The 9,296-nt window shown below is 59.9% G+C and overlaps 1 protein-coding gene across 8 annotated transcripts; it reads right to left on the bottom strand.

The window, feature by feature from the left end:
- Positions 1-550: 550 nt before the first annotated feature.
- Positions 551-8,836, bottom strand: TARDBP (TAR DNA binding protein). Of its 8 annotated transcripts, XR_009548111.1 has the most exons (8): positions 8,557-8,836; positions 7,459-7,702; positions 5,887-6,050; positions 5,474-5,614; positions 3,974-4,144; positions 3,253-3,676; positions 2,453-2,601; positions 551-1,730 (listed from the first exon to the last, which is right to left on the bottom strand). XR_009548111.1 is itself a non-coding variant. In XM_060184693.1 (7 exons), exons 2-6 carry the CDS (start codon positions 7,694-7,696, stop codon positions 2,455-2,457), a joined length of 861 nt encoding a protein of 286 aa, XP_060040676.1. In that variant the 5' UTR covers positions 7,697-7,702; positions 8,557-8,836; the 3' UTR covers positions 551-1,730; positions 2,453-2,454. The 8 variants fall into 8 exon arrangements, 7 of the variants coding, with proteins under 7 accessions (XP_060040676.1, XP_060040673.1, XP_060040674.1 ...); XM_060184693.1 differs by lacking the exon at positions 3,253-3,676; XM_060184690.1 differs by lacking the exon at positions 551-1,730 and having other exon boundaries at positions 1,751-2,601.
- Between the last annotated feature and the right edge of the window lie 460 nt (positions 8,837-9,296).

Genomic DNA, 9,296 nt, shown 5'->3' with positions numbered 1-9,296 from the left:
GGCAAGACAAGAGCAGCTCTATCTCAACTGTCAACGTTCCAAAGGAAATTCTGATGACATACTCAAGTCTCAGTCTGACCCAGTGCTTCAGCTGTGAGGCTGATGCAGCACCTGAACCAAGTCTGTTCATGTTTCGAGCCAGCCGAGGCTTCCCACGAGGTCTGATGCCAGGGAAGGCAGTGGCGACAGCAGTCTTTCCCTTTTCCTTCTGACAGAGACCACGACCTCCACGGGCCCTGAAGCGGCCGAGTACCCAGCCCTCACTCAGGAGGAGTTAGCTCCCGGCTCAGCCATCAAGGTACTCCACACACACGGTCTGGTTTAATCAACGTCATTTTCCAAGGACCAGACTGAAGTAAGTTCTACTCAACTGTAAACCCTCAGTTCTGTTCCAGCCAGGCAGTCACCGCTTTGTCAACACCGTCCTCGGGTTCTAGGCTGACTTCACCCATGCACCAGAGCGGAACGGCGAGACTCATGTTTTAAAACGACTCGCAAGCATCTCTGTCACATCAGGGAAGTTTTACCAGTAAGACTCCAGACACTGAACTGTGGTGGCAACAAAACATTTTATTCAACTGGTTTCCAGGTCTTTCTTGCTCTCTCTTTTTCAGAATGAATGCATTTAGATGACCAAACAGACTTAACTTACGCAGAGGTCAAAGCCCGGAGCTAAGCGGGGCCAGAGGCGCCTCCAGTGCGGACAAGTGGACTTACCGGCTCCTTGCAGCCTGCTGTTATCTCTGCGGTCCCGAGGGCAGAAAGCATCCTAGTGCCACCACACTACTGCTGCTGCAACAGTGCAAGTGCTAGGGTGCGAAATTCACACGCACAGGGTTCAGGTCACGCGGTGTAGGTGCAGAGAGAGAAAACAAGAGCCTTTACAGAGGAAACGGCTGACGCAACAGTGCGGAGAGCAGGCCTAGCAGGCGGGCCCCTTCCTAAAGTCAGCGACAAACCGCTGAGCATCTTTAGACACAGACCGTCAGTCTCCCCATGAAAACGGAGCTCAGCCCGCACGCTTGGGAGTTACACAGGAAGTACAGCCGAGCGTGTGGTGGCCATGCCGAGGGCCCAGTCTGCTTCGGCCCGTGCCCCCCGCCCGCGGAGGACGCAGAGCCCACTCACTAACGCCCCCCCGGCAGGCAACCTGCTCTGCCAGTTCTTAAAGCTCTCAGCTTCTGAATGGACTTCAGGCACAAGATCGCTTGTGGGCCCTTCTAGTTGACCCCTACTGCGATTAATTTCACTTTTCAGATGCTGAACTAGGAAGACGCAGACACCCCCTTCTTTGAAAGGGACAGTGCTTTGCTACAAGCACCTGAAAGTAATTCCTGAGCCCGCTGCCCCAGGGCATGACCTCCCCATGGAGATTCAGCCTGGCCATGTAAACAGAACATCACCCAATGCACAGAGGCACTAAGAAAAGAGCGGGAGGGCGCTGCTTACCATTTTAGGTGTGGTCACCAGACTTATTTAAAACTAGACTTGAAAAGAAAAAGAGAAAAAAAAAAAGCTTTTCACTTTGGGCAATGCAAGAACAAATAGCAATTAAGTCTGGGTATCAGGTGTCAATGCATGACAGGTGGTGAATCCATTTGACTTGAGACAACTTTTCAAATCAGTTTATTTGAAGCAAAATAAACTATTGTCAAGAAACTTTATGAAAGTTCCATCTCAAAAGGGTCAAAAAAGGGGAATTAACTGCTATGGATTCTTTGCATTCAGGGCTGCAAAACAAAGACACATATTATTTAAATCAGTTTTATTTAAGAATTTCCAACATTGACAACTCTTATAAAAAGCATTCAAGCACAGGACACAGAACTGCAGCAAACAGCATTCTTAGGAGTAGCTAACAGACATGAGAACTTCCACCCTCCTGGGAGTCACCCCGGACTCCCCGGTGAACTCTGCTTCAAGTACTCCTGCAAAGCACACAAGCTCAGCCCATGTTCTCACCCCAGCAGCTTCAGTTCACATGACCACACTTGCATGTCAGTGACAGGAGAGAACACACGCCATACAGCATTCGCAGCGGCTGACGGGGGCCGGCAAGTACAAGTATCGTTTCACGGAACACATTCAACTGGTGTGGGGAACCCAGGACAGAACTCACTTCAAGTCTTCCAACAGAGGCGGACGTCTGTCCTTTGAATGCAAAGACATTCGTCCATCCTTTGCTATCACCGCCCTCTGCACACTCTCTCACCAGAGCCACAGGGTTGAGAGACACATCTCGCCCAGTTCAGAGTATCCAAGACGCACCACAAGGCCCCGCACGCGCTCCGTCCCTCGCTCACACCAGCCTTTCATGCCTCGGCACCACCATCAATCCACACAAGGTCTCAAAAGTCCAAGCAGCCTTCTGGTTCCATATCACAGCCTTGCGTTCACAGCGTGGATACGACTCCATGAAATAAAGAGTAGCGGATAAAAATGGAACACCCACCGTCAGAGACGCAGCCTGTGCGGTGCGATGGCGGTGGCGGATTCTCGAAGGAGAAAGCGTGTAGACAGAAGCTGTCCTGCGGCACGGGGAGTTGCTACAGCACTACGCTCAGTAAGTGCTTCTTCCACAGACATTTGAAATGAGATGAACTGCAGAGATCAAACGAAGGCTTCCTATTGTACTTTTGCATACGGAGGGGGAGACAGGGTTAACAAGCCAAACAAAAGCAGCGGACAGGGACAGGGACAGTGGGACAGCAGGTCTGTCCCCGGAGACCTCCCTAAGGGAGAGTCTGGGTGGTGGGGCTCAAATCCAAACAAGGAGAAAGCGATGTAGTTCTAACCAATGGTTTCCGTTCTGAACATGCAAAGAATTCACTCGACAAGTCCAGGGGCAAAGTATCACAGGAGAAACCTTTCCATAGACACTGTAGTGTTGGTTCACCAACCAGGCAGACAGCAGCTCACTCCCAGACACTCAGTATTCCAACCCTTGTGTAACAAAACCTAGAAAATTCTTTTACTTCTTCCTTTTCTAAAGAAAAATCTCAAAAATACTGCTGAATATACTCCACACCCAACAAACCAATTTTGGAAAATTCTTAGGACGTACGTATTTTACAATATACTTACCACGTGAGTCTAGAAAAACCGGAACCCCACCAGCCCGCACCGGCTACCTGTGGCTCACTGCCTACATGCCCCAGCCGGAAGACTTGGAGTCCATGCTGGACCCGAAGCCGCCGTTAAAGCCACTGCCCGAGCCCGCGTTGGATGCCGACCCCCAGCCAATCGCCGCACCTGAATTGGAACCGCTGTAAGAATTGTTCCCAGAACCGAAGGCCTGGTTTGGTTCCCTCTGCATGTTGCCTTGGCTCTGGTTGTTCCCCGACGGGCCCGACTGATTCTGCTGACTGGCTAACATGCCCATCATGCCCCAGCTGCTCTGCAGTGCCGCCTGGGCCGCGGCCATCATCGCCGGGTTGATGCTGAAAGCGCCGAAGTTCATCCCCCCGCCCATGTTACTGCCCTGGTTGTTGCCCAGCCCGGCCCCCCCCCCTCGACTGTTCCCAAAGCCGCCCTGGTTCCCAAAGCCACCTGGATTACCACCAAATCTTCCACTGCGCTCTAACTGCCTATTACTATTGTGCTTAGGCTCAGCATTGGATATATGCACGCTGATTCCTTTAATGATCAAGTCCTCTCCACAAAGAGACTGGGCAACCTATAAGAGATGGGAATGTGAACAGGAGATTACACCGCTGCTCGGACATCAGGGCAGCAATCAAACCGAGGCGAGACTTGAGGGAAACAAGCGAGGATGCCCCATCGTCACACCGGCCACGGGGCGTCAGCGGCAGGGTGGCCGCAGCAACCGCTGTACGTGGCCTCCAGGCCCCTTTACTTCAGAGACCCACCGCCGATAGCTACCCCAGGACGCCATGCTCCCCGGGCCGCGGACACCACCCCAGGACGCCACCGGCCGGGCAGAAGCTCCGAGAGGAGAGCCCTTGCCTAGTACCTGGTCATCTGCAAAGGTGACGAAGGCGAAGGCCCTGAAGGGCTTGGGGATGAAGACGTCCACCACCTCCCCGTACTGGCAGAAGAACTGACGTAGCTCGTCGGCCGTCATGTCCTCCGTGCAGCGCCCCACAAACACCTTCCGGCTCCGCAGGGGCTCGTCTGGGCTTTGCTGATCGAGGTCGGGGGAAAACACGAGAAAGAAACCGTCACCGTGCAGGCAGAGACGGCGGCGTGGGGCTGCCCAGTCCACGCCCGGGGGCCCTCTCGCATGGTGTACAGGAGGGCCGGCCGCCTCGCTGCTCCCGCACAGAAAGGAAGCCGCTGCAACAGAGCCACGCCCTCTGAGGCCTGCGTCTGGCCCAGCACTCACTGACTTCAGTGAGACAGGAAGGTGAGGGGCCGGGTGGGGCACATGTTACAGCAGGCAGGGACCCAGAATTCCTGGTCCTCACCTGCAGGGGGGAAGCCAGCAGGGCTAAGTGTCTCTCCTTCTCTATCTCCCCCTCCCCTCTTCATTTCTGGCTGTCTCTATTCAGTAAGGTCGTAAAAAATAAATGTGAAATAGAGACATGGGGGGAGGGGGGAGGCGGGACAAGATGGGGACCTGGAACAGCGGCACAGCCGGAAGAGTGCACATGCTGCAATGAGCCCCGGGCCCCACGTGTGGGGGATGGGGGAGCTTCGGGGAAGCAGTGCAGCAGGTCTCTCTCTCTCTCTCTCTCCCTCTCCCTCTTCATTTCCCCCCTCCTTCTAGATGGCTGTTTCTACCCAACAGGCCACACAGCACGTCAGCGCTTGAGCGGGTGGCGGCGCTCCAGAGGTGACTCGAGGCCCTGGGCTCTGCACCCGCTGCCTTCCTGAGGGGCAGTGAAGCGTACCCCAGGCACCCCTTTAGCTGGACCCAGGAGCGACGACCACTGAAAGCCGGGCTAACAGAAACTAACAGACAGGCTGTTTCTTCTGTGCTGCCTGCTCGGAGCAGGTCAGGCCTTCTAAGGCTCAGCAGGAAGGACAGTACCCCGCGCCAGAGGCGCCAAGTTCATCCCTGGCATTCAGAACTCTAGAGCCAGGTGGTGCCGTGCTGCCTACTGTGCCAGGCTGTCTGTCTCATGAAAATACCAGTATCCCGAGTCTTTAGCAAGAGGGAGGGAGGAGGAGCAAGCAAGCCCCACAGACTTCAGGAGCACCGCCTGTCCTCATGGAGCTGGGGACAGAAGCTTAGTGCAGGGCACTGTGACGCGTGTGCTCAGCCCTCACCTGGCCCCAGAGAGTGAGAGGCCACCTGGCTGCCTTCAGCACATGCGGGCTGAGTTGGACCTGGCTTGGCGCCATGGAAAGCAGCACGCGAGCCATGCGAGCTCCGTCTATAAGATCCCTTTATGAACGCAGAGGGAGCGCACAAATGTCACTCAGACCCTCAAGCCCGAGCCCACACCTCGTGCGCCGGCCGCCCAGTGAGCCGGCTCAGGTCCTCGCGCAGGGGAGGGAGCGTGAGTACCTTGGAGTTGGGCAGCTTACAGTCGCACCACCGCCCGTCTATCATGTGCCGCTGAGACATCACCTTCACCTGGGTCTCATACTCCGTGAAGCGCACAAAGCCAAAGCCCTTGGAGTGGCCGGTCTTGATGTCTTTCTTGACCTAGAAAGACAGATCGCTCACAGTCACACAAACTACACACATACCACAAGCCAGAGTTCCCCGCACACCTACTGGCTTCAACAGGACACGGCTGGGTAAGCGTCACTCAAGCCAGTCTGGAGGTGAAAGCCACTTATGTAACAGGGACGCCGAGCCTCTGCATACCGTCATGCCACTCCCCTCCCGAGTAGTTCTGCACAGAGAAATCTAGCAAAACGTCTCAGAACTGCCCTGGGCGCTCATTCACAAGTGGGGACAAAGCTGCTGGCTACCTGAACCATCAGGACTTCTCCAAAGGTGCTGAAATACTCTTTGAGATCCTGTTCGGTTGTTTTCCAGGGGAGACCCAGGACTATTAAGTCCGATGTTTTCTGGACTGCTCTCTTCACCTTCACAGCTGAAGAAGCGTCGGCTTCGTCCATTTTCCTTTTGTTATCTGCAAGCAGAAACCATTAAGACTCCACACTCTTGAGCCCCGGCTCCCCACCTGCAGGTGGTGAAGCAGGTCTGCAGGTGTCTTGCTCTCTCCCTGTCTCCCCTCCTCTCTCCATTGTTCTGTCCTATCCAACAACAGCAGCAATGACGACAATAATAACAACAACAGTGGCAACAAAATGGAAAAAATGGCCTCCAGGAGCAGTGGATTTGTAGCGCAGGCACCGAGCCCCAGCAATAACCCTGGAGGGGAAAGAAAAGAAAAAGAAAAAAAAAGGACTCACACTCAATACTTCTTACGCCTGGAAACTAGAAACAAAAACAGCCTAGTGAAATGAAGACATTTAAGACGTCACCAAAAGTAACGCTGGATCGCAAGGACAGAATAAAGGGTTTCTCGTGAAACCTAGCGATTCCCATCTTCCAATTCTGCAGTGCTGGTTTACTCATTAATTTTAACCAGAGCACTGCTCAGCTCTGGCTTGCGGTGCCGTGGGGAATCGAACCTGGGACCTCTGAGCCTCAGGCATGAGTCTTTTTGCATAACCATCATGCCGTCTCCCGGCCCCGATTCTGCAACGTTTCTAGATTACAGCCGCAGCCCTGCTCCTCCACTCACAAAGCTTTCTCCCTGCAGGTGGGGACCGGGGGCTTGAATACGGGTCCTCGGTCCTCCTGCCGTGCGCTCAGCCAGGTGCCAGGTGCGCCACCGCCTGCCCCTCGCACTCTCCTTTCAAGAGGCCTGTCAAAGTCGGCTCTGCTACTGCGACTAAGATGCACTGAGCGCGAAACAAACAGGCTGAGAAGAACGGCACTTTTTTGCCTTGTGACGTATTTCCTGACGGCACCGCTCACCCCTGGCTTGGCTTACGGTGGTGCGGGGGCCTGGACCTGGGACTCTGCCCTGCGCCGCCATGACACTGCCCCTGCCTGCCCCACTGACCTAGTGACCTGCCCTGCCCGCTCGTTTCTCTAGCCGCGGGCACGAGGGCCTGTGAGAGGACCCGGGTCCAAGCCCCCCGGTCGCCACCCGCGGCAGCTCCGCGAGTGGTGCAGCAGCGCTGCGGGTGCCCTCCCTGCCCGCCCCACAGCCAGAGGGCGCGGACGGACAGAGGGACCGGCCGGTCACACGACAGTACAGGTGGCACCCAGGGCCGTGCCCGCGGGGGATAAGGACGGATGGACACAGGGACTCTGAGCAGCGAGGCCCACAGACCCGAGGACGGACAGATGGACGCATAAGGCCAAGGAGGGCCGGATGCACGGGCCCAAGGGTGGACAGACGGACGCACAGGGCTGAGGAGGACCAGACAGATAAGACGGAGGGCTGGACAGACAGACACCTGCACCTTTGGGGTAGCTGACCACGCACACCACGTCGCACGGCCCGCACACACCCGCACCCGCACCTTTGGGGTAGTTGACCACGTACACCAGGTTGCCCCAGCCTGCGTCCGGCGCGTGCAGCACGCCCTCCGCCAGCCGCACCCCGCGCATGCACTGGGACACCGGGTTGCGGTAGCGCAGCCCGCAGGCGCCCGGGAACTGCGCGGTGACGGTGGACAGCAGCACGGTGCCGTCGTCCTCCGACGGGATCTCGATGGGCTCGTCGTTCTCATCCTCCGTCACGCGGATGTACTCCGACATGGTGCTCTGTGGGCGGGCGGGTTAGCGGGTGAGCGCGGGGTCCGAGACGCGGGGCCTGGGGGCGCGGGGGTCGGAGATGCAGGACCTGGGGTTCGGAGATGCGGGTCTGGGGGTGCGGGGGTCGGGAGTCCGAGACGCGGGCGCCGGAGATGCGGGGCCTGGGGGTCGGAGATGCGGGTCTGGGGGTGCGGGGGTCCGAGACGCGGGCGCCGGAGATGCGGGGCCTGGGGGCGGGTGAGCGCGGGGTACTAGACGCGGGGCCTGGGGGCGCGGGGGTCGGAGACGCGGGGCCTGGGGGCGCGGGCGCCGGAGATGCGGGGCCTGGGGGCGCGGGGGTCGGGGATGCGGGGCCTGGAGGTGCGGGCGCGGGGGTCGGGGATGCGGGGCCTGGGGGCGGGTGAGCGCGGGGGTCGGAGATGCGGGGCCTGGAGGTGCGGGCGCGGGGGTCGGGGATGCGGGGCCTGGGGGCGGGTGAGCGCGGGGGTCGGAGATGCGGGGCCTGGGGGCGGGTGAGCGCGGGGGTCGGAGATGCGGGGCCTGGGGGCGCGGGGGTCGGGGATGCGGGGCCTGGAGGTGCGGGCGCGGGGGTCGGGGATGCGGGGCCTGGGGGCGGGTGAGCGCGGGGGTCGGAGATGCGGGGCCTGGAGGTGCGGGTGAGCGCGGGGGTCGGAGATGCGGGGCCTGGGGGCGCGGGGGTCCGAGACGCGGGCCTGGGGGTGCGATGGGGCCTAGAGGCGCGGGGCCCGCTGGGGCCTAGGGGCGCGGGGCTGGGGGCGGAGGGCCCGGGTGTCCGGGGTTGGAGGCCCCGGTGCCGCCCGCCCGCCCGCACCCGGGTCCCCGCGCGAAGGGCGGCGCCTCACCCGTGGGCCGCGGCGACGAAGCGGGAGAGACGCGAGGCCGCGAGAACCAGCCGCCGCCACCGCCGGGCTCGCACAAAATGGCGCCGGGCCGCCTCCCCCGCCGCCGCCGCGCCCACCGCCCAGGCCTGGGGGGGACACGCCCCGGGGACCCCGCCGCCGGCCGCCCGCAGACGCCGCGCTCTCTCCCCAGGGGCCGCGCCCGCGCGCGAGACGGACCGGCCGGACGCCGGGATGAGCCTCGGGCCCGAGACGCCGAGGGCCGTGGGTTTCAGCGGCCACCGACGCCCCGCACCCCCCCCGCGCGCCGCGCCTGGTGGTTCCGTCCGGCCAACCGCCGGCTCCGAGACTCGCCGCGGCTCGGTCGGGCTCGCGAGATTTGAAAAAAGCTCGCGAGACTAGCGGGGGGCGGAGCCAGGAGAACGCGGGGCGGGGCGGGGCGGGGCTGGGAGCCGCGGGGCGGGCCCGGAGGCGTGGGCGTGGCCGGGCGGGCTGGGCTGCGCCGCGTCGGGCGGGGCGGGGCGGGGCGGGGCGGGGCGGGGCGGGGCCTTCCCTGGCCTCCAGGGTTTTTTCTTTCCTTTTTTGGTATTTTCTGATTTATAGAGACAGCCAGATGTTGACAGGGTAGGGGTATCGAGAGACAGGGAGACGCTTGCAGCCCTGCTTCACCGCTCATGAAACTTTGTCCCCTTGCAGGTAGCACTCGAACCCGGGTCCTTGCGCACTTAGCATGGGCACTCAAC

Source organism: Erinaceus europaeus, unplaced genomic scaffold (genome assembly GCF_950295315.1).
Source record: "Erinaceus europaeus unplaced genomic scaffold, mEriEur2.1 scaffold_461, whole genome shotgun sequence".
NCBI classification, from domain to species: domain Eukaryota; kingdom Metazoa; phylum Chordata; class Mammalia; order Eulipotyphla; family Erinaceidae; genus Erinaceus; species Erinaceus europaeus.
This window is presented reverse-complemented; position numbering and strand designations above follow the sequence as displayed.

Coding starts and splice junctions, on each gene's coding strand:
- TARDBP (XM_060184689.1), bottom strand. CDS start 7,696: ATGTCGGAGTACATCCGCGTGACGGAGGATGAGAACGACGAGCCCATC. Junction 5,615..5,886: donor GAGAAGTCCTGATGGTTCAG/GTAGCCAGCAGC, acceptor CTGTCTTTCTAG/GTCAAGAAAGACATCAAGAC. Junction 4,145..5,473: donor GTAAGCTGCCCAACTCCAAG/GTACTCACGCTC, acceptor GACCTCGATCAG/CAAAGCCCAGACGAGCCCCT.